Source organism: Engystomops pustulosus, chromosome 3 (assembly GCF_040894005.1).
Source record: "Engystomops pustulosus chromosome 3, aEngPut4.maternal, whole genome shotgun sequence".
In the NCBI taxonomy this organism is placed as follows: domain Eukaryota; kingdom Metazoa; phylum Chordata; class Amphibia; order Anura; family Leptodactylidae; genus Engystomops; species Engystomops pustulosus.
In genome coordinates this window covers 29,509,226-29,534,970 of record NC_092413.1, presented here as the reverse complement: position 1 = coordinate 29,534,970, position 25,745 = coordinate 29,509,226, and the positions used below count along the sequence as shown (strand labels likewise).

At 43.4% G+C, this 25,745-nt stretch overlaps 1 protein-coding gene across 1 annotated transcript in view; it reads right to left on the bottom strand.

The window, feature by feature from the left end:
* Positions 1-22,840, bottom strand: part of SLC1A4 (solute carrier family 1 member 4) — a 33,134-nt gene extending 10,294 nt beyond the window's left edge. Inside the window, exons 1-5 of the mRNA XM_072140400.1 lie at positions 22,156-22,840; positions 10,405-10,447; positions 8,499-8,561; positions 3,585-3,751; positions 602-835 (exon numbers count right to left, since the gene is read on the bottom strand). Coding sequence (XP_071996501.1) covers positions 602-835; positions 3,585-3,751; positions 8,499-8,561; positions 10,405-10,447; positions 22,156-22,676 — 1,028 coding nt within the window. The 5' untranslated portion in view covers positions 22,677-22,840. The remainder of the gene's footprint in view (positions 1-601; positions 836-3,584; positions 3,752-8,498; positions 8,562-10,404; positions 10,448-22,155) is intronic.
* Between the last annotated feature and the right edge of the window lie 2,905 nt (positions 22,841-25,745).

The window sequence follows — 25,745 nt, the reverse complement described above, 5'->3', positions numbered from 1 at the left end:
CTAGCCCATCATTGTATTAGGGTTTTGGGACACTGCCTGCTTGATTGGTACACATGAGGTCTAGTGAATAATGGGCCATGTTTCTGCCATGGTATAATCCTGGTACAACAAAATATAGTGCTGGAAGTGAGAAGCCTTCAAATGAGATCCTTAGAGTATTGATGTCTCATGAATATGGGCCAATCCCCTACATATTAGCAAAATTAAGAGACAGCATATGGTACTAAGATGCAGCACCGGGCACAGCTGCTATGTGGGCTCAAGCTACAGGCACTTTAGCAAATATCCCAGTTGGTTACTACCATTCAATGGTTACGGTGAATGGAGAAATAACTGAGCATGTGCAAATTTTCAATTTCAACTTTTTTCAGTATTCCCACAGAAGTGAATGGAACTAGCCATGCGTGCATAGCCACCATGGAGATTCCTTACCCTCATTTTTGAGACATGTGAGGGTCCTAGAGATGAAACCCTAATTTTTAAGGCATTTGTGGCATATCCCGAGAACAAGTAATAAATGTTTGATGGGCAATACTGATTTAAGTCTCCAAAACACCCTTTGACAAAAAGTTTTCTAGCAAAGTATACATAATGTGCTTACCTTGAAGATGTCGCAAATGCTGTTGCAAAGGGAGTTATCAGTCCTAACAGGAATGTAAAAGGATTCTTTCGCGTAAAAGCAAAATAAATAAGCGGAAGAACGATTCCTCCATGGATAATGTGTCCCAAAATAGAGGCCATGATGTACTTTCCGAGACTGGTCACCAAGAGTACAATATTTCCCATCTCAACAATCTTGCTTCCGACAAGAAACATAATTCCAATAGGGACATACCTGAATCACAATAATACAATGTATATATAAGTAACAAAAATTATATCATATTTATAAAAAATCTGGGGCTCAAATCATCTGATTTCATATTTGGATGAACTGAAGATCTGATAAAATGTTGAATGAATGTATGAATTACTTTTCTTACCCGGTCCGTTCGCGATCCAGTGGCGCGTTCTCTGCGGTGGATTCGGGTCCGGCCGGGATTCATCAAGGTAGTTCCTCCGCCGTCCACCAGGTGGCGCTGCTGCGCTGAAAAGCATCTGAACGTGCTGGAGTTCACCGGGCCGGACCAAGTGAAGGTAAGCGCGTCCCAAGCGACACATTTCTTTTTTTAAATGCGACAGTTTTTCCGAATACGTCGGGTTTCCGCTCGGCCATGCCCCCCGATTTCCGTCGCGTGCATGCCAGCGCCGATGCGCCACAATCCGATCGTGTGCTCCAAAATCCCGGGGCAATTCAGGGAAAATCGGCGCAAATCGGAAATATTCAGGTAACACATCGGGAAAACGCGAATCGGGCCCTTATTAAATGACCCCCATATAGTTCCCCTACACCAGTGATGGCGAACCTTTTAGTGGCTGAGTGCCCAAAATGCAACCCAAAACCACTCTTATTTAGGTGAGGTGCCAACCAAAAATGAAAGATGTAACTTATTGCTCCCTGTTCTTCAAAAACTTTTGATATTGGTTATATTGCCCTCCTAAGGACAAGATGGAAAATTTGCATCATTTAAGCTTCTTTCCAATGTCCCTCTGAACACACAGAATTGTGGGACCAGCTGAAGGTCCTCCAAAGATAATTCGGCTCTGTCTACTCCTTCTCCCTCTTCCTACAGTCCGAAGTGGCAAAGTAAGTATCACTTTAATATATCACTGAAAGCAGCATCTTTTAAGTTGCTTGAAACTGCAGGAAGCAGTCCTGTGTCCAGTCTGGTGTGCTAGGGCGATGGCCTGGGTGCCCACAGAAAGGGCTCCGAGTGCCGCCTCTGGCACCAGTGCCATAGGTTCGCCACCACTGCCCTACACAATAGAGTTGACAATAGGAGAGAAATTAGTCCTTCTTCATATAGCTATGGCTTGTAGACAAACCATAAAACATTATCCACTTCTATCATTATGTCCAGGGCCGGTTCTAGACAAAGTGGGGCCCTGGGCAAAACTAAAAATGGGGCCCCAAAATTTAACTATTTTATGACCAGTCACAGTCAGCAAGAGGCTCCCTTTAGTATGGTAAAACAAACTGTAATTTTGGAGAATTTTATTGGAGATAGATAGCTGACAGGAAGATTGATGGGCAGCACGGTGGCTCAGTGGTTAGCACTACAGCCTTGCAGCCCTGGTCAACATCTGCAAAGAGTTTGTATGTTCTCTCTGTGTCTGCGTGGGTTTCCTCCCACACTCCAAAAAATTACTGGTAGGTTGATTAGACTTGTGAGGCCCATTGGGAAGAGGGACCGATATTTTCTGAAAGCAGACACTTGCCCCATTTTCAAAATAGCATCAAAGAGTTTATAGACACCTTCATGCAACTTTGATTCGAAATAAAACATTTTACAAAAAAATACTTAAAATTTCCCTTTGATGGCAAAAAATGTGCTCCAAACAGAAACTATTTACCTTCACATCTCCTAAATGTAATAGATGGACATGTGTAGAGTTCACAAATGTCCCATAATGATATGTTCACATAAATAAATCATCATAATATCACTAACACTGTAATAACTAGATATCTGCTTTTCAGCTAGAAAATTCACACAAATCTATCATTGTATGTTCCTTACACAATGGTCACCCAAATAAATAACTATATATCCATAAACCTCTCTAATGAGATAATAAAGTCACTTTTAGATGTGCACCATTGTATTAGCCACACAATAACAGAACCCTCCGTGCTTCATAAGAATGAGAGTGAAAACATCATAACATAGGTGTAAATTATGGAGGATAATGGGAAATAAAAACTTTATTCCAGAACATGTGTGTGTTTTTGGTGTTACATATAACTTTATGGACATGTTCTGGGTTTGAATGTTCATTGTATCAGTCAATTTTCCCAACAACAAAAAACTAGCACAAAATAAAAGGGAATAGGAGAGAAATCGTGTTCTTAGATAGTTCTGCATAGAGAAGGGTTAAAAACATGAATATTAGTTGATATTATCCCTTCTCAGAATGTAGTAACATATAAAGTGAATATTTCCATTATCTGTGAGGAGCAGCAGCTCCTGTGTGCTGCTAATGCTCCCTGCAGCCTGATTGCTAAGAATCCGGAGGAGGGGTACACTTCAGGGGGCTGTATCTCTGGCTCTGTGACACATAGAGCCTCACTTCTTTTTTCCTATGAAAGAAGAGAGTCTCCTATTTTATATGAATCTAAAATTGTGTTTCTAAGTTTTAGGAAAATGGAGATATTAACTGTTGAACTGCCGTTGGGAGTGATTTTTATATATAAAAATGGCACCTGATATTCTCACTTTAAACCTGAATATCTCTGGATCCAGAGCACCTAGAAACAAAATTCAAGATTCATTTGAAAGAAGAGATTCTCCCCTTTCAGGTTTCAGGGGGCCCTGGGCAATTGCCACCTTTGCCTACCCATAGCGCCGGCCCTGATTATGTCCGACAGAGAATCTGCTAGGTTGTAATAAGTGTAAGTATATCTTCCCAATGGGTTTTATGAATAGCCCTATAGCCCCTCCATTGGGCTTCTAGTTTTGTATTTGTCACTTTGTTGAACTTACCACATAATCCAAGAGACAATAACCATTGTGGCTTCATTGAATGCATTAAAAAATCTTATCAGCTCTTCCCCTTCTGGACCCAACTTTTTCAAGGCTACTCCAAGTATAAGTGAAAAGAGGACCAGTCCCAGGATGTTCATTCCTTCAACTTCCAACCCCACAGGTACCTAAAAATAATAAAATATTATTAGACGCGTATGGAGCCATAAAAGGAATATATAATCGTATACCCTTGCATGTCCGTAAAACTGTATCAATGCCCAATAAGCAGAGAAAGCTTCCACAAAGATCAAGGTATCCTATTTTCCCAATAAATAAGGGTCTAAGACATGGACATATAAGGGCAGATTTACTTACCCGGTCCATTCGCGATCCAGCAGCGCGCTCTCTGCGGAGGATTCAGTTCCGGCCGGGATTCACTAAGGTAGTTCCTCCAAAGACCACCAGGTGGCGCTGCTGCGCTGAAGTTCATCGGATTGCACTGAATTTCACCGTCCTCCGCTGAGTGCAGGTAAGCGAGTGTCGAGCGACACTTTTTAAAAAAAATGCGGCAGTTTTTCCGAATCCGTTGGGTTTTTTACGGCCACGCCTCCCGATTTCCTTTGCGTGCATGCCGGCGCCGATGCGCCACAATTCGATTGCGTGCGCCAAAATCCCGGGGCAATTCAGGAAAAATCGGCGCAAATCAGAAATATAACACGTCGGGAAAACGTGAATCGGGCCCTTAGTAAGTGACCCCCACAATGTCATCTGCCCAGCTTGTGGATCCCATTTTTCCCAGGAGTGTATATACTATAAATATCTATTCCATGGTGCTCAAACATGAATTATGATACAGTTGACGACAAATTCATTCAGCATGAGAAATCAGGTTTAATAGCAAAAATGTAATAAATAAATCATTCTAATACAATAACAAGTAACTTTTATTTTAAATTTTTCTTTACGGGTATTCCCACAAAGACAAGATTTTTAAATATACATAGGAGAACAAAATAACACATTCTCTAATTCACTGTTATTAACAAAAAATACAGAATTTATACCAAATTTGGTTGCCCCTGGATACGTCTGTAAATCTTTTGACTATGGTCGAATTCTTCTTATGAATAGCTTCTCTTGTCTGCACACTGTAGTGCTCTTTGCCTCCTGCCATCCCCCTCTGCATTACAAGACCAGCACAGACACAGATACTTCCTGCCGGTAAGCAGCAATGTGCAGAGACTTACTCTACAAGCTACAGACAGATAAGGTCCTTATCAAACGGGAGGGAGGCATATAGCAGGGCTGGCTTTATGGGGCTCATTTACTTACCCGGTCCAGTAGTGATCCAGCGGTGTGTTCTCCGACGAGGATTCAGGTTCTGTTGGGATTCACTAAGGTCGTGTGCTCGATGTGCACAGGTGTCGCTGCTGTGCTGAGATCCGCCAGAGTTCACCTTCTTCTCTTCGGTGCATGTAAGTGCGTGTCAAGCAACACAAATTTTTTTTTTTAAATACTGCGGTTTTTCCGAAACCGTCGGGTTTTCCGACAGCCACACCCCCCGATTTCTGTTGCGTGCAAGCCGGCGCGGATGCGACACAATCCGATTGCGTGCGCCAAAAACCTGGGGCAATTCAGGGACAAAATGGAGCAAATCGGTAATATTCGGGAAACCCAGCGATTCGGCCCCTTAGTACATGAGCCCCTCTGTGTTATAGGTGAGTTAGCAGTGCGTCATTGTGTGTTATATCTCATGGATCTCATGGATCTCTCATCTTTGATCTGTTTTTCTTTCTTTGTCAAACACCAGTAGAATGTTCAGAAGCTAAAAAAGTGTATACAAACCTGTATCCTGATAATCTAAGCACATTGTCAGTAAACAACATCTCATAGCACAGAGAAACCATGAAGAGTCATAGGAGCTAAAACAGCTATAAAACTTTTTTGTTTGTAAAGTAAGGTGTTAAAATGATCTTTATGGTGTAAACATTACTAGGGGATTAAAATTTGAACACTTTTTTTCATGGGTGAATATATTAAAGGGGTTCTCCGATCACTATATGTATTTTTTGACATCGCTAAGCAGGAGGGAGCAGAATGGAACCATGTAGCTTGCTATGTCCTTCCATCTGACCTTTTTTGCAGGATACCATGTACACTTGTCAAACAGAGGCAACAACTAAGCATCTGTCTGCCAGTATATGTCAATGCGTACGCTCAGCGTATACGAAAAGTGTACCCAGCCTGATAACAAAGCCTGGGCACCAGGACACCAGAAGAACGAATTATGGTAATAAAGTCTGCAAATTCCTTGAACTGTTCACTAATCACAAATATAAGAATGACTAATCTCGAATGATGGAAAAACAAGAACATCACTAAACGGTATCGAGTGCGTAATAATTCCCAGCATCCTGTGCTACGCCAGACACTGGCTCATTACAGGGGCTTATAATGAGGGATTTGTGATGTCCGTCTGCACTTTTAAGTAGTCATCAGTATGCAGATATGAGGAGACCACTGGGATCAGGAGGTGAATTATGGGACTGATGAGCTGTAATATTGTTTTATTGGAGGATAAGTGTTATACATGTTCTGTTCTGGAAATGAATGAAGAAGAATTATTATAAATAATGAAAAGAATGAACCGATTCTATGTTAGATATTAAGTATCATCCAAGGGTAATACAGTATCATTTGCTGTAATATGAAGAAGTTGGAATAACTTTATTTCTTTCGGAACAACTTGTACATAAAGAAAATCGACCATCAAAATTCATCATGATAAACCAGGGACACTTACTCATAGATCCAGGCGCCGTGCTTATATTCGTTATCCATGATCACCAATCAATGTTCAAAATTATGCTAATGAGCCAGCATAGTTACCCTAGCACCTCTTTGTTGTATATACACTTGCGTGTTTAATTGAAGAAGCACTTCCCCCTCCCATTGAGTGATTACTGCTGCTGAGATTACAGGAAGTGCAGGGTGGAGGGTGAGACTGTGATGTGCTGCTTTGCAGTGAAATAATGGTTTGTAAAACCAGAACACAGAGGGGCTAGGGTAGGCCTTCAGACTTAATAGCATAAATATAAAAGTGTAGCAGCCTGTGCAGACAGGTGGGGCTCTGGTTACACCCCCCCCCCCCCAGAGCCCATGCAGGCTCTTTATCATAAGTTTAAAAGTTGGTTTTAGAAGGAAGGAGGCCATATATAATAAATATAGTAAGATTACCACAGTCACGGTGCCTGGATCCTTGGTTTATCACGATGGATTTTGATGGTAGATTTGCTTAAAGGAAAATCTGAATTGGATTCATCAGTGAAAACATTAAGTATAGCACACTAGATCCCCTCCAAAATCAGCCATTACCCTCTACACTACAATTGGTGTTATATTTCTGAAAATCTGCTACACTACCCAAAGTAAAATTTGGCCGTCAAATATTTATGGAGTGTCCTGGGTTAGCTTGCCCTGTAAATATTGTTGAGTCATGTGAGATTCCGTACGATCCAGCATTTATCGCTTATCTTAGAGATGTTATAGGTAAATTACAGGAAAATCTCCCGCCGGGGCCTAGCCTTTTCTTGGGCCCTGGAGGCAGCCAGGGCCCAGAATACCAGGGTGGCTGGCTAGTGCGGCCATGGGCACGCTGTGGTCACGGTGCTTGGTATGGAGGACTGTCCTACAGCCTGGCAGGTCTCCAGCAGGCAGAGTGTGCAAAATAAAGGAGGGAGAGACTGATGTACTGGTTCTCCTTGGGGCAACCCCTGAGTGTCTGTAGGATAAATCCTTGGGTGATGGATGGGGAAGCCCGTGGTGGTAGGCAGCCATATCCAGGGATCCGACAGAGTCAACGTTGTGCAAATCAACTAACAGTTCTTTATTGAACAGCAGGCAACGGCCAAATACGATAACAACAGCAGATTCTTAAGGTGGAAGAGTCACGGAGAACCAGTCCACAGGAAAGGTACACACAGCCTGATAGTAGATGCAGGCTGGGTTGGGGCAGGTGAGTCCGGATGGGGCAGGTGAGTCCGGATGGTGGAGCTGCAGTTCTGGGCTTAAGTCTCCGGACTTGCCCTAGGCAGTAGGCCTGAGGCATTAGAAGTTCCTGGGATTAGTGGCTGTGGTAGCACTGACATGTGCTGCTCATTCTGGCTGGACTGACTGAACTGAACCATGTGCTTCCACCCAGCAGGGTTTTATATACTCCCCTGGTTAGGTAGTAGTACCTCTTAAATCACCTTCCAGCTTTTGTTACGGAAACATCATTGGACAATTACACCTCAATTAAAGCTGCAATTAAACAAGAGGGTTCATGACTCCCCCTAACAGCTCCTGACCTGGAGAGGGCGCTATTCGCAACTATCAGTCTGCCTCTGCATTGGCAGGGGTGTTGCACATTGATCATCTTTGGCAGTCAGTGTCACTCTGTCCAACTGTCCACTTTGGCTCATAGAGGGGGTTCCTAAACCCTTTCCCCTCAGTCTATGATATCAATATCCCTTAGGCCAAAGAATTGTTTTCTTTGGCCGTGTGCTGCCCGCACACAAAGAGAGCAGCCGTAGAATGTATTGTGTATGGGAAAGGTGCATGCATCATGACTCATCGCAACGCATCTGTGCCGAACAACCAAGCGCCAAAATACAGAGCTGAACCTATTCTTGCCCCAGTGTCCACCGGCCAATACGGCCACAAAGACGGCCTTTTGAGGTCGGTGTGCATGAGGCCATTGCAGGCCATGTGATGCTAATTGTCCTGTTGGGATGGATACTCTAAGAAACACTTAATTATTTTCCAATAGTATATATATATCATATATCATATATTATCTGTGCATATTGATGTGTCTCTACGTATGTACATTACACTATCCATCCGCTTTTTTAACTCTATTAACCCACCAAAGAAGCTGCACAGACTTACCCGCTCCATGGTGACGTTTCCATCAGTCGTGTTCTTTGTGTATGTGACGTAGTCAGTTACGTACTAGAATAAAATGAGAAAAAAACAGACATTTTTTAAAGGAACCTAATAAAGAATTACATCAGAGGAGGAGAAATTGAATAAAATGTATACTGTTTGAAATACACAATTCACATCAATGTCAGCAAAAAAGAAAGTCGGGAAATGTTAGTGCAAGTGAATTGGGTATTAGAAACCCCACTAAGGCTATGTTCACATGCAGTTTTTTGTATACACTTAGCATATGTGCTGGGAAAGCTCTATACATATACACTGAGCATATCCATAGACATTTACTGGCAAACAGAGGTGTACATTTTGCCTCCGTCTGCAAAGTATAGTTCGTAAACTGTGTCTTTCCATCTAGCTCCTTCCTGCAATGTATGCGCTCAGCAGAAGCCGTTGAAGTCTATAGGGGCGGATGCAGCAGTAATGTGCTCCTCCCCTGCCCTCCGCTGAGAGTATCCGCAGTGATGTCACTGTCCATATCACTGGCTTCTGTTGTCCTGATGTTCACTCCCCTCCCTACATTTTGGGGGGAGGAGGAGAAACTGGAGGAAGATCCAAATTTAAGACCATAGAGTGGGATACATCCCAGCCATACATTGGGGCAGATTTACTTACCCGGTCCATTCGCGATCCAGCGGCGCGTTCTCTGCGGTGGATTCGTGTCCGGCCGGGATTCATTAAGGTAGTTCCTCCGACGTCCACCAGGTGGCGCTGCTGCGCTGAAGAGCATCAGAACGCACTCAAATACACCGGCCTATCCTGGATGAAGGTAAGTGCAATTTTCGCGACACTTTTGGTTTTTTAAATGCGGCGGTTTTTCCGAATCCGTCGGGTTTTCGTTCGGCCACGCCCCCGATTTCAGTCGTGTGCATGCCAGCGCGGATGCGCCAAAATCCGATCGCGTGCGTCAAAATCCCAGGGCAATTCAGGGAAAAATGGCGGAAATATTCGGGTAACACGTCGGGAAAACGCGAATCGGGCCCTTAGTATCCTTACAACGAATTTCAGAAACACCATGTGAACTCGGCCTTACTCCTATAAGAGGTGGACCTGATTAATTGCGGCATTATCCACTTTGGAAATCGTTTGATTGCGTCTTGTTCCAGATGCATCTGGAATGGCTGCAGGATTACGGCTGCTGTGAACCACCCAGCCATTCCATTCCATGAGCGGGTGCAGATACCCTTAGGTTCCTGTTCCTTCTTATTAAGCATGCAGACACTGGGGCTTATTTACTAAGGGTCCCATGGATGCATTTCCGTCGGGTTTTCCGAATTTTCGGGGATCACGCCGCCGGGACAGGGATTTAGAAGGGGATTGTGTCGCAGGCATTCAGATTTTGGCGCATCGGCGCCGGCTTTCGTGCAACAGAAATGGGGGGGTGGCCCGCCGGGCAATCCGACGGATTCGGACTGAGCGCGGGATTTAACATTTAAATTGTGTCGCAATACAATGCACTTACATACACTGGGAGGAAGATGGTGAACTCCGGCGGACCTGAGTGGGGAAGCGACACAAGCAGGGAATCGGGTGCACAATCTTAGTGAATAGCGTCGGAGTCCATGATCGTCGGACAACTCACAGCGAGGATTGCAACAGGACCGGGTAAGTAAATGTGCCCCACTGTATTATTTGTCATTTAGGTCCTTCTTTACTGCTTGTTTTCCACCATGTGACCTAGTGAATAAACTTCCTGAGGTGTCTACACTTCATAGAGCTCAAATCACTCACCGGTCAGGAGGAGAAGACAATGTCCTTATTATAGTCTCAAGATTTCTTATATCTTGATTGTCCCAGCATTGGATGAACTATACACTTTTAATCTGGTTACATAACCACAATTCACTATTTGTCTTACCGATCGGAAGGCGGCAGCCACGAGATTTGCAGGCATCAGGTTTCTGAAAATGAAAAAAACTGATCTTTTAGTACTTGTGAAAATCATCTGGTGGAAATACTGTAAAAGTCTTACAATTTCATGTAACAGTGTAGGAGGAGCTGAGCAGATAGGACATAGTGTCCTATCTGCAGGCAGCATGTTATAGAGCAGGAGGAGCCGAGCAGATTGTACATAGTGTCCTATTTGCAGGCAGCATGTTATAGAGCAGGAGGAGCTGAGAAGATAGTACATAGTGTCCTATCTGCAAGCAGCATTTTATATAGCAGGAGGAGCTGAGCAGATTATACATAGTGTCCTATCTGCAGCTAGCATGTTCTATAGCATGAGTAGCTGAGCAGATTGTACATAGTGTCCTATCTGCAGGCAGCATGTTATATAGCAGGAGGAGCTGAGTATACTGTACATAGTGTCCTATCTGCTAACAGAATTTTACAGAGCAAGAGGGATTGAGCAGATCTGTAGTTTTGTGCAAAAACAATCAGTATTATTTCAGAATTATTAAAAATTTTAACCACAGTTCCTAAACTGCAATAAAAGTGGCACTATTCTACAAGAAAATTTACACAAAGTGGTAAGTCTGCAGGTCAGCATAACCCAAATGATAATCCCAGATTATCAGATAAGATAAGGTTTTGCTACATATCTATTTATTACTCAAAATAAGTATTTTTAGGTCTAAAATTCGACACAAAGCTATGTATCTCCCTCCTGTGGGAGAAATGAACTAATCAGAGGCTCAGATAAGCTGCAGCCTCTTCAGTGTTTATATTGGTCCAGGACACTTCTTGCACTTTTAGTAGCTGTTCTGGGTGTTGAAGTCTTGTCCTATTCACTTGTGGGAGTGGACCACGCATTTTTGATTCTGAGATCCTATGATTAAGCTGAAGTCTGCATAACCCCTTAAATAGTAAACGATTTGGACAAGAACTTTAGCTGAAGAGAGTGCCTCAAGCTATCTATAAAGGCCATCATCTGTAAAATGGTTCTGGTGGATCAGGAATAGGTGAATTCAGTGAGACATGAACATGAATTACCCACAGAGCAAGTCCCAAAGGCAAATGTTGTTTTAAGTAGAAAGCAGATGTCTCTCCAAACCCTGGTAAAGCTGGGGATACAATGTCTGAGGTTTACTACATGGGCGTAGAGTAGAGGAGCCCCGGCCGGTGGCTCGACTCCAATACACTCTGGGGTTCTTTTACTAAGGGTCCGCGGTCCGCACTATCGTTGGAATACCTGCTGATTTCCGCTTTGCGCCGCATTTAGAAACGTTTTTTACGCATGACGATCGGATTTTGGCACATCGGCGCCGGCTTTCACACGACACAAATCTGGGGGTGGCCGTCGGACGATCCAACGGATTCGGACAACGTGCGGGATTTAACAAAGCAATTTGTGTCGCAAGACAATGCACTTACAAGCACCGGGAAGAAGAAGGTGAACTCCGGCGGACTTCAGCGAGGAAGCGTCAGATGCAGGAAATCGGGTACACGAGCTATGTGAATTGCGCCGGACGTCATCTTCATCGGACCGTCCGGATCGGGGATCGCGACAGGACCGGGTAAGTAAATTTGCCCCTCTGTAAATGTGCCCCGAATGTATAAGATTCACGCCACCGGCCGGGGCTCCTCCGATCTACTGGATTCATAGTATTCCTCAGATATTGGACATCAGATACCCAACTTTACAAAGACTCGGAGAGACATCTGTTTTCTACTTAACATAGTAAGAACATTAGCATTTTTTTGGGACTTGTTCTGTGGGATATTCATGCTCATGTTAGCATAGGTCTTTCACTGCCCTGACCAGCATCATCTTACAGAAGAAGACCTTTATAGATGGCCTGAGGTATTCTGTTCAGCTAAAGTTGTCAGCGCAATTATAATTGTAAACACATATCATAGGTCGTTTTGGATGCAATTGGTTGGATTTTCTCCTATGTGGATAAGAAATAGACATGAAACTGAATTGACCATGTGTGAACAACACCAGATGTAGAACTTATTAGCCAATCTTCTATGTACATTTGTCTCAGACATTTGGTTTATCATTGACTTATAACCTTGGACAACAACCTGAAGAAAACATTGGCATCTCTCAAAGTCATACAAGTAAATGCATAAAATATTGTAATGATGTATGTCGCTCTACATATAAATCACAGAGGGTGTAGCCCAAAAACCAGGTACTCAAATTTGGGGATATCACCTTGGGCCAACCAAAGAAAAGGGGTCTGTACTCTATATACAATGCTGAGGATGCGGATACAGCTCAGGCATGCACGGAGAGATGTGGCCGGCATCCAAAAGCCGTACAGTACCCTAAACAAGATGTCTGAAAGACCCTGCATCATAACGCAGTGTGGGGCCTCCCAAAAAAGGACAAACATTACTTACCCTGCACCAGCTTTTAGTTTCTGTGTTGTGCCGGTACTTCTGGCATTGTAATTCCCCATCCCTGTGGAAGTTCCAAGGGGATCATAGGACCCGCTTCAGCCTATACTTGGTCTATTGGACGCTTTCTTTGAAAATCCATGGTGTAGGAAGACTATGAAGTGAGTTCTGCGACTTCTGCCTCAAAACAGCAGGCAAAGATATAAGTGCCCATGTCCTGGCCCACAAGGGGTTTTCCAGAATTACTGTATGCTGAATGGTAGTAATCCATTCCCTAACTTCTGGGGTGCACCAGCCTTGATTGAGTGAACTGAACCTCTTGCGTCAGGCAACAACATATGCAGCAAGATGGGGCAGCATCGGGGGAACAGTCACCTAATCAGAACTTGACACTTGAAAATAGCGTTTCTCCACAACAGATGCCAGCAAGGGTATCCATGGAGAACCCACATACTAAAAAAAATAACCTGATATATTACTATTGGATGGGGTCTAAGGGGCGCAATTGTATAGCTCATCTCAGGCAGTAGAAAGTATAGGTTGCTAAAGAGTGCCATAAAATGATGTGTATGTACATGAAAACATCTGTGTGGAACAGCACCCAATAGAGCCCAAAGTTGGGTAAACTAACATATAGGAGGGGGGGGAGGCACCCATCAAGAAGATTCTGGTTGAAAAAAATCCTCTTACATTCAGTAGTAGAAAATAGCAGCGCTCCATAGTAAACCAGTAAATATGATGCAACATTTCGACCCTGAGGGTCCTAATGTAGCATCATACTTTGATGAATAAAGTACACTTCTGATTTACATGATGTATGTATGATGATGATGTGTATGTATTACATTTTAGAGCATCATAATGAGATTTCCACTACAACCTGTCTCTCCTCCATTATGTAAAAGTTTGGCCATTCCCAGCGCTGCTCTGGGCGTCTATTCATACAGTAGAACTTTGCTTTCTAGTGAACAAAGAGTGAGGACTCGGGAGAAATCTGGCAAGCTTCCCGTTCTTTGAAAGGCTCTTTATGAGCAGCCGGGCTCTTGCCGAGTTATAACTTGGAAGAGTTTGTCTTCCTGTGCAGTAGTTGTCCAGAGTCCTTTATACAAAGTTTTTCCTTTCCTAACATATCCCAAAACCTACACATCCCTGTCCATTCCCTTACACAAATATCCAGACAGCCCAAGACACTGTAATATAATAAAGTATGATGGTGTTGGGGGTGTCCGATCCACATTAGCGAATCCATGCATGTCACAGAAGTAGCGAGTATGGTTGCTATGGAGGCAATTGAATCTGACTAGACATTTATTTTTTCCTATAGGCCCTGAAATCCTACACAGGGCCCCATCTCCACAATAACAGCTACATCAGCAAAGAAGGGAGAAACAAGCACATACTCTTATAGAAGGGATGGGAAGGAGAAAAAACAAGATGGAGATGATGACATGAACAAGCAAAATATGGGGTAGGGGTTTTATAGGACCTCTTGTAGGATTTAATAAGAGAGGCCTGGATGCCTTTTGGAGAACAAAAATATCACAGGTTATGGGGAAAAAACATTTGTTTAATTCTTAAATACTGGACTTGATGGACTTGCGTCTTTTTCCGGCCTTATATACTATGATACTATGATCATGGACAGCTTTATAACATGAAATTGATGGCTTTCACCAAATATATCTTGTTGTAAACTTAAAGGAAACCTGTCAGGTGGATTTGGGTCACTAAACCACATACTCATACTCTCATTGCTGTGTGATGCTGCTAGCGAAGCCGGAGTAGTACATCCTGGCTGCACTGCACGAGTGCTGTAGGTACACAATGTGCACTCTGAAGTCGGGATGTTATTCCAGGATTGAAAGTGGAAATGCCCCATAAGGACCTGTGGGCTGTTCAGTGTCCCAAATCTGCCTGACAGGTTCTCTTTAACAAACCCAAGATCCTGCTGGTAGAAGTCAGAGGAGCGCTGGTCATAAGGAAGAGACAGGAAATGTATATAGACAGAGATGTCTCCTATATGTCACTACATGGCTATATACCATGATTATTAATAAGGAGGTCTGAGGAGAACCAGTATCTACCACTATATGGTCAGTGTATGGTGGAATAACGTAGTGATGTTTAGTTCGCAAACAAGCCGTCTCTAAGAGCTGGCTCTTTCGTATAAACAACAGGAGATGGCTTACTTAACCCCGCCCCTAATCGTGTAAACATGCCCAATAAAATCAGGTAAAAAGTGGTGTGGAAAGGGGCGATTAACTGGACATAAGTTTTATGGAAAGGAAAAAGGTAGAAATCGCAATATACCAAGAGTAACAACAAAGTCTTTTTTGTTTGTATGCAATAATGTTCTACAGACAAACGACTCCAAATTTAGATATATTCCCCCCAAATACGGTTAGCAGGTGTATATAAGTGTTGGCAATGTGGGCAACCCCAAGAGAGGATTTTAGTCCTGAGCCTAAGGCATTGGAAAGACACTGGAAAGACGCAATTACTAGATACATCAGATATTCAGGGGTGCACCTGGCAGGAGGAACGTAAGAGGGGTTTTCCCATGTAGACTATATATGTCATATCACAGGATATACCAGAAATAGATGATAGATGAGGGTCCTACCTCTGGGGCTCATATTTCAAGAATGGAGCCCACTGACCTTCTTCCCACAGATGGGCTGAATGGAGCTTGTGCCATTGATGTGCCTGTGAGCTTGTCACTCCCATAGAACTGATTGGAGAATGGACATGTTTATGTGGCACACTCTCTGTTCAAGAAGGGACAACGTACCCCTATTCCCAGTACCCCTATTCCCAGTATAGACATGGGTCCCAGGTTGGACCCACATCGATCATCTGTATATGACATTTGCACAAGATAGTCTAGATGGGAAAATGCATTTAAAGAGGCCTGTCAGAGCCATTTGGGACACTTAACCACCCACAGGTCCTTATGGACCGGTAGTTTGGTATCCCAAATTTAGCCATTTAGCCTCTGTGCCCAATATCAATAGAAAAAACCTTTATACTTACCTAGAGATGGATCCGATGAGGACCCATTAGACTTATCTGTTGTGCTCCCCACACCTGCGCAGTAATTCAGTGAATCCTGATCCCTACACCACTGCTTAATTTTACAAGTGCTATACGCAGGGCACATGCACAGTGAAGCCGGGGTGTAGTACGGAGGCCACATTGTGTGTCTGCTCCAGATTGTGATAAGTATAAGGGTTTTTTATGTTAACAGCAGGCACAGAGGACTAGCTAAAGGGCGATTTGGGACACTAAACCAGCGGTCCGTAAGGTTTAATGTCCCAAATCGCCCTGAAAAGTGTCCTTTAAGCATCATGCCACAGACAGCACTTCCATTCATCTGTTGTCAAGATATTCTCTATGTAAATTAGCACAGAATAGACAAGGGGGTGGTAACCTTTTTTTTATGCAACACACAAAGACATGCCCCCCGATAAAATAGGTTACCGCCCCCTTGGCTAATATCCACTAACTGACATAAAGTCCCAGGAACCTTATCTTTTGAGTAAGATAAAACTAGCATAAGCACATGAGGTAAGTTATTTAGCATTTTCCGCTTGGTTTCAGGTCCTCTTCAGGCAGAAATTGCTGAGCTATGAACAAAAATATTTGTGCAGTATTTGGGACAGGAAGACAAGCACCCGAGGACTGTGCCGTCATATGGATCTAATATCTGGAGAACCATGTGTGGTCCTACAAAACAAACATTTCAGAAAGAATTTATCACATTCCAGAAGTGGAATCCCCATAAGCCATGGGATATTTTTGTAACTACACTGCTTTTTTTTTCTTACTTATATTGTATTTGCCCTTTTATTCAGTTGTATGTTGGTATAGGGAACATCAGAGATCAGTTCTTCCACTATAGTGCACTGGCGGAAAGTGATAAAGAGAAAGTAAAAAGTCCCAGGACTCCCTTTTATTTCAGAAACAAAGAGACATATCTGAATACCCAAAAAGGAATAAGTGAGGAGTTTAATCTTTTAGGCCAGGTTCAGGACATGGCCGCCATCTTTAAAGCCGCCATATTGGATCATAGGCACGTTTTTTTTTTCCAATGGGAAGGTGGTCGTGTAGTAAATCAAAGAAGATCTCTTCTGGTTTAAATGAACACAGAGATTCTCCTTAGATTTACAGTTGGGTTCATAACGATTGGATCCAGCACCATCAGCACACTGTTTAGCACGTCACATTTGTTACTGCAAATTCCTTTGTTGATTACTTTTTGCAAATCTGATTACGGCAATCAATTTCTGAGACAATAGAAATAGGTTACATGACCACCATCTCATTGTCAAAACTTTCCCTTGATCCAATATGTCGGCTTTCAAGATGGCAGCCATGTTTTGTACATAGCGTAAACGAGAGACCTCCTTATCTATTACTTTCTGGGGTTTTTTTTAAGATATGAATTACCGTATATTCCAGCGTATAAGATGACCGGGTGTATAAGACGACCCCCCTACTTTCCTGTTAAAATATAGAGTTTAAGATATATTCGCCGTATAAGACTACCCCTTTTCCAACGCATACAAAACACCGGTAAAAATTAAAATTATGCCCCCCTCCCAGAAGTCATAATTAATGTCCTGCCCCCCCTCAGTAGCTATAATTAATGTCCTGCCCCCCCAGTAGCCATAATTAATGTCCTGCCCCCCCCCCCCAGTAGCTATAATTACTGTCCTGCCCCCCAGTAGCTATAATTACTGTCCTGCCCCCCCGTAGCTATAATTACTGTCCTGCCCCCCAGTAGCCCTAATTAATGCCCCCCCCAGTAGCTATAATTACTGTCCTGCACCCCCAGTAGCCATAAATAATGTCCCCCACCACCAAACAGGGCCCTATATATTTAAGCTAAATAAAAAACATAATTCTTACCTTATCCCGCTCCTCTTCGTGCTGATGACGCGTCTGCAGGTCAGGTGCCGGGTCATAGACCTCAGCAGACCCGGCGCAGGCAGACGCGTCACATAGCCTGCGTCAGCGAAAGTGATGGGTGTCCACGGCGGGTAAGTAGTGTGAGGTAGGTGGGACGGGGGCGGATCGGGGGCCCGTTCTAATTTTGAATTATGACAGCTCCGGGCCCTCCCTGATCCAGCGCACGGACCCGATGTAGAACAGTGCGCTGTAACAGGCAGGCCCGCGGCTGTCACAATTCAAAACATCTGCCCGCTGTGCTGCGCCGAGTTATCAGCGCAGCGCAGGGGTCAGGTGCGGGCCTCTGACTGACCGGCAGCGGAGCTTCGGTGGATCGCGGGAAAGGTGAGAAACATTACCGGCGTATAAGACGACCCCAGACCAGACAGAAGATTTTTCAGTCTTCAAAAGTCGTCTTATACGCCGGAATATATGGTATTCCGTATGTCTGAAATAAAATGGTGTTCTAGGATTTTTGACTCACCCTGTATGTCCTGTTGGGTAATCTACTGAGTTTGCAGCAGTAAGCAGCAATTGACAGGATATGATTGCCTGGTGACTGCAGGACGCTGATAAATAATGAAATACTATTGAATACGACAATGGTCCTGAGATTCCTGCAGCCCTTCCAGGAGCTTGGTTCTAGTCCACAGAGCAAATCAATTACTGCACATTATAGCACACAGGGTTCTGTCAATGAACAAAAACCCATCGTCATTACTCTTCCCGCATCCCGCCAGTCATTATGAGAATGTGCAGGAAACCGTAAGACCCATAGATGAGGACGTGCAGAATGTAAATGATGAGATGATGGAAGTCGTAATGTGGTATTGTCTGGAATGGAAAACGTTATTCAAAAGTTATAGGTTCATATGGAAAACACACAGAAAGGCAGCTGTGGCCTAACCCATAATTATTACTGAGCTTTCTGTATAACATTATAAGGTTTTCAATAAGGTATTGAATATTGGTATTCCTAAAGTTGGACATAACCAGGTAATCTTACAGCTTATAAAACTAACAAATTCCCTAACAAATCTCAAAATATTCAGACCCCAGAAAACACCCCTAATCTACATAGAAACCAGGGAAGACACCTACATGAATGTTGACTGCAGAACATATCCTAAAATGAATCAAAGACACTCTAAACAGATCACCAACCACATTCCTAAAATAAAAACAGACAATGGGGGTCATTTACTGAGGGCCCGAATCGCGTTTTTACGGGGGTTTACCCGAATTTTTTCGTTTTGCGCCGATCTTCCCTGAATTGCCCCGGGATTTTGGCGGGATCGGATTGTGGTGCATCGGCGCCGGCATGCACGTGACGGAAATAAGGGGGGCGTGGCCGCAAGAAAACCCAACGGATTCGGAAAAACCACCGCATTTTAAAAAAAAAAGTGTTGCTGGACACACACTTACTTGCACCCACAATAGGACGGTGAAGTTCATTGCATTACGATGAACTACAGCGCAGCAGCGACACCTGGTGGATGTTGGAGGAACTACCTTAGTGAATCCTGGAAGAACCCGAATCCACCGCAGAGAGCGCGCAGCTGGATCGCGAATGGACCGGATAAGTAAATGTGCCCCAATAGATGAGACCCCCTACAGATCCACAACTATATATAAAAATAGTTGTATAGACTTGTTTTAATGTTGAAAAATATTGGGGCATATTTACTTACACAGTCCTGCGCGATCCCCGCTGTGCGTTGTCCGATGAGAATGAACTGTGCCGCGATTTGCAAAGATTGTGCGCCTGATTTCCTGCATGTGTTGTTTCCCCGCTCAGGTCCGCCGGAGTTCCCCTTCTTCCTGGTGTATGTAAGTGCATTGTCTTGCGACACAATTTTAAAGTTAAATCCCGCGCTCAGTCCGAATCAGTTGGATCGCCCCTGATTTCTGTGGCATGAAAGCCAGCGCGATTGCGCCAAAATCCGATCACGTGTGACGCAATCCCCTTCTAAATAGCTGTCACAGAGGCGCAAATCCCGAAAATTTCCAAAAGACAACGAAAGTGCGATCCGCAGGACCCTTAGTAAATAAGCCCCATTGTGCTAATCACCGAATGAGCCCAAAAAGATAAATATGCCCCATTGTGTTTCACATGACATGTCATTCACCCTATTTTAGATGAGGTTAGAAGACCAAAATGCTGAAACGTAAAAAAATAAAACAAAATACTAAATGAAAATATCAACAATGTTTCCCCAAACTATAAATACCAAGAAATATGCAATCATCTATTCTAGGGGTATTTGGCAGCAGCTTAAGGTCTGGATGATGCAATGATGAACCCTCTGCCCACGCTTCATTGGGTGGAGGGCACACTGATACTTTAATTGTACATAGATATATAGAATCACATATATAATTATATAATAGTCAATCAGATGCAGCAGACTGAGCTTGTGTTTTGCATCAGAAACATCTTGTTATACCCCATTGTGATGTGAGTCTCGTTCAATGGGGTTCATTAAAAAAGAGCACAAGATGTGCTCTACTAATGCCTTGTTCTTTACACTGAAGTCTCTAAGCTCTTATCCCGTGGACGTCAGCTATCCCGGGGACGTTGGCACTTTACATATGTCTCATCTGTGGCCAACAAGCACACACATGGATCTGATATCCTGTCCATGGAGAGAGAATAGCGACAAAAGACTTTTGCAGAAACAAGACCATGGACAGGTTTCTATCCATTGGAGTAAACATAGACGCTTCCTACAGAACGACAACAAGCAGAGATCTAGAAGACCGTGAGGAATTGATACAGAAAGTATATTGGCAAATTGGAAAACTTTTCCTTACACAAACAATATCAATTATTTGCTGAAAGTGGACAAGCCCTTTAACTTTTGCCCCGACTTTATGCCACCTTTACACTTCAACCCTGAATTCTTAGATTATAATTGATTGATACAAGTGTACAGGTGGTCCCCTACTTAAGAACACTCGACTTACAGACGACCCCTATTTACAAACGGACCTCTGGATGTTGGTAATTTACTGTACTTTAGCATTAGGCTGCAATTAACAGTAATAACAGTTATCAAATATGTCTCCAACTAAGCTTTATTGCTAGTCCTGGTTCTTATGACAACCCATTTTTTTTAATATCCAATTGTCACATAGACCAAAAAAAATTCTGGCTGGGTTTACAGTTATAAAATATACAGTTCCGAATTGCATACAAATTCAACTTAAGAACAAAACTACAGACCCTATCTTGTAATTAACCCGGGGACTGCCTGTAGTTTTTTTTGGCACCGGAAAATTGGAACCAAATCCAGTATTTATTTGCACAGATTGCAGTGTTAGACATAACGACTTTTGTATCACGGTCATTAACAGCTGTCATGCTGGTTTCAAGTCTCTGCTTCTCTGCTTTTTATACTATCTACATTATCTTAGAGACATTCCGATTCCTCAATGTTTCGTCTAGAATACAGAAGAGGATGTGTGCAAACAGATGCCTCATCATGAGGTACCCGTGAGGCAGTGCCCACACAATGGGCATGTAAATCCGCAGCGTGGTTGCATCAGATGAGAGAGACTACACATGCCGGCTCAGATAATGTTCTTTATATAGCAGCACTACATGCTGGAGAGCGCAGCACCATGTGGCCGGCTGTGCTGCTGTATAAGGTAATTCTGTATATGTCAACTGCTAACTAGAGGGATTTCATCTAGTAACTCCTTATGTATTGGATTATATGTTACAGGGTTGAATTGTAAAATTATAAAACTTATACAATGCATAAAAAAAATCTGCAACAATGAGACTTGAGAAATGGTGTGATTTATTGTGAAGAATAGGCTCAGAACTGAGAGTCTGGAGTTAAAGGGGTTGTCCACATTCAGCAAATAATTGATATGATTTGTGTAAAAGAAAAGTTATACAATTTACTTTCTAAACCAATTCCTCATGGTGTTCAACAAATCTGCTTGCTGTGCTTCTAAAGAAAGCTATTATTATCACTGAGAGTAATAGGAGATACAGTATTTGATAATAATGGCTCGTGCACCTGTGTGACATCACACACCATGGACAGATTTCTATCCACTGGAAATAGACAAAAGATTCCTATACAAGGACAGCAAGCAGAGATGTTGAAAACTGCCAGGAAGTGATACAGAAAGCAAATTGTATAACTTTTCATTACACAAACCATGTAAATTTTTTGCTGAAAGTGGACAACCCCTTTAAGTTTTTCATAAACCATTCAGCTATTTTCATACAGTTATCACCATGTAGATAAAATGTAATTTCAAATATTGCATTGGTCAAGGAATTGCTGAACTATAAAGTCCAGAATACCCCCATAATAGTTACCCCATAGCTTAGAAGTACTTAGAGAGTTACCTGGCGAGGTCCAGGAATGAGTCCACAGTCTCTTTGTTGGTAGTGATGGTAGTTTCTATGCCCAGCGCATTGGAGTTCAGGGCACCTGCCCCAGCTCCTGGTTTAATGATGAATCCCAAGGCAATGGCTAAGCCGGATGCCATAAGAGTGGTCACCAGAAAGTAGGCTACAGCAATACCACCCAGCTTGCCCAATGATCTGGTGTCCAAACTGGCAGCACCAGAGATCAAGCTGCACACCACCAAGGGGAGGATGATCATCTTCAGCATCCTCAGGAGCAGTTCACCAGGGAAGGCGAAATAAGTCATTTGGGCTTTGGTCAAGTTCATGCTCCTCACCGCCGTGCCCAGGCCAACGCCTACCAGCACCCCAGACACCGTGAGGATCACTATGGCATTCTTTCTCAGGAATTGGGCACAATTTTTTCCTGCCTTAGTCTTATTCTTGGCATCTTCTACCTGGCACACAGTGTGGTCAGGGTACTTGTCAATGTGGCCGTTGGTCTCGCAGGTTTTCTCCATGATTAGTTGTTGGAGTTGGTTTCGGCAGGTCCAGCTGTTGGGTGTGTGAGGTTTCGTATAATGGCAGTAGACGCGCCTCTCAGGGCTTTGTGATGTCTCCAGCTCCAGATACTCAATGTTCAACTCATGAGCCTCTCACGACCACTAAAAGAGCTGCAGCTAAAGCTGATGCAACAGAGCTTCCTCCTCTCCCTCCCATCTCTATCTGAATATCCCTCCCTCCTGCTCCGTATTGGAGCTTAGTCCTCCCCATCAGTCCTCTATTCTCCGAGCACTGTCTGGCTAGAATAAACCAAGTAACAGGATGGATGAGCACGGCAAATCCAACCCAAACAAAGAATAGGATGTGTACTGCAAATATAGACGTAAAAAACAGAAAAGATAGATAATAATAACCACAAGACCTTAGTATTAGATATGCACCAACAGCGCAAAAAGAAAAATATATACACACAGCTGATAAGTAAATGCACTTACTACACACAACGCAGACACCAATATCGTTCTATTCTGAATAATAGGAGACTACTATATCGTAAAGCGTTCTTGCTTTCTCTGCAGAAATTCAGTTTTTAAGGGAAACCTTTTATGTTATAAATTCAATGTACAGGCAGTCCCCAGCTTAAGGACACCTGACTTACAGACAACCGCTAGTAACAGACAGACAGACCACTGTGACCCCTGGTGAGGCTCTCTGGATGCTGGCAATTTAGTGAGCTTTGTTGCCATGTCAACCCAAAATTTTGAAAATTCAATTGATACAGGGACTTATATTTTCTGTTCTATGACATGCTGCCTATAGATAGGACATAATATACATGCTACTCAGTTCCTCGTGCTCTATAACATCTTGCCTGAATATAAGATACCATATACAATCTGCTCAGCTCCTCCTGCTGTATAACATCCTGCCTGCATATAGGATACCATATACAATCTGCTCGGCTCCTCCTGCTCTATTAAATGCTGCCTGCAGATATGACTATGCCCAATCTGCTCAGCTCCTCCTGCTCCATAACATACTGGGGGTCATTTACCAAGGGCTCGAATCGCGTTTTTACGGCGGGCTACCCGAATTTTTCAGTTTTGCGCCGATTTTCCCGGCTTGGTGTACTTCAGTGCATTCCGATGAACTTCAGCGCAGCAGCGACACCTGGTGGACGTCGGAGGAACTGCCTTAGTGAATCGCCAGAGGACCCGAATCCTCCGCAGAGAACGCGCGGCTGGATCGCGAATGGACCGGGTAAGTAAATCTGCCCCACTGCCTGCTGATTGGAAACTATGTACAATCTGCTCAGCTCCTCCTGCTCTATAACATGCTGCCTGCAGATAGGACACTATGGGGGGCTATTCCGACACTCATGACTTGTTCTTTTTTGTGAATCCACTTTTATTTTCCCGACTTGTTTTGCGGTGCAATTTTCGGCACACAGTTAGAGCAGCTAAAAACTGTAGTTCTTTAGGTTTGTTGAATTTGTATGTAAGACAGAACAGGTATATGTTGTCTCCGTGACAATTGGATTTTCAAAACTTAATGCTGTAATAGGAACAAGAATTATCAATAAAACTTCATTACAGACACTTGACTAGAATAACATCCAGAGAGGTCACCAGAGGTCACAGGGGGCAGAGAAGTTTGTCTGTAACTAGGGGTCGTCTGTAAGTCGAGTGTCCTTAAGTCGGGGATCGCCTGTATTTGGAAATTCCAGATGAGAAACATTTGCATTATAAACAATGGCCAAATAAAAGGTCACATATAAAAATAAAGTGCTTTGGACTTTGTCCATTACCTTGCTTGTGAAAAACAAAAAAGTCGGGAAGTTCCCACTGAACGTACATGTTAGTTGTTCTGTTGTCCGAGTCAGTTTGGAGCTTTACGCCTTGGAATATTGTTCTCCTTTTTTTTTTTAACCAGTTGTTTGCTCATCTATTTGTGCTGCAATAAATGTGCCCAAAATTGGCATACAAAAAGATAAAAAAGGCTCAGCAGTTAGGAAAACGAAGCATTGCCCCTTTTTTGAAAAATTTTTTTTTTGAGAGGAGCGCAGTACTTAGAGCTAGGGTCCAGCAAGTTAATAAATATGGCGCACGGTCTAAAAGCAAAAAATGGCAAAAATGGCAAAAAAAGTAGGACATATTTCTGATGCAAACACTATAATGAATGCCCCCCCCCCCCCGCCATTATGTCTGATTGTACTGTCTTGCTGAAGTGACGGTTTACATAGATCTATCGTTGCTACATTTCCTCTGTGTGTACACAGTCTACTGGTCAAGATAAGGAATTTATTTTCATTTAAGATCTCAAGTAGCGATTAGTCTGAGGATAAGTATATGGATGCATAATATATGTAGTGATGGATGTAGGACACACTTGCCTAATACACTGGGTCACATTTATAAAACTGGTGCCGTGTGCGCCATGTGCAGTTTGCCTGTAATGTGTGTTTCATCGAAACTGGTGCAGATTCTTGAATCTGACGTCCCCTGCACTGCTTGGGAAGTGCACACTGTTTGGTTTTTGGTGCACTTTGTTCATGCACTTGTCGGACACAGTTCAGCGCGAGACAAAACTGACCCAGACACTGTAAAAATACATGTGCAAGCCCCTGCCGATGTATAGGCAGAGGAGTAATTGCAAATAAGCCCCTTTGTCTGTATGTCCCCAGTAGGTGAGCCTGTACAATTCACTTCAGGGTCATATAGTTAGATTAGTTAGAGGCAATTATGCAGTGGTAGATACTGCCTGGATAGACAAGGGTTAACCTCATAGCTCCCAACCGTCCCAATTTTGATGGGACTTTCCCGTTTTTCTTACCTCTGCCCTGCGTCACGGGCAGCTATGAGATTGTCACGGATTTTCTCCCCAGGTCCCGCTGTGTCCCGGCGCTGTGTCCGCAGAGTAAATACTTTGAAAGCCTGAACTCACAGTACAGAATGGCTTCTACAGACATCGGGAGGGAATCCTTTTCAGAGAAGTGTCGGGCTTAGCGGAGAGCAGGGACCACGTCATCAGGTTCAGATCAGCATCTGTCCATATATGGTCACTGCATCTCCTAGGGTTCCCCAGAG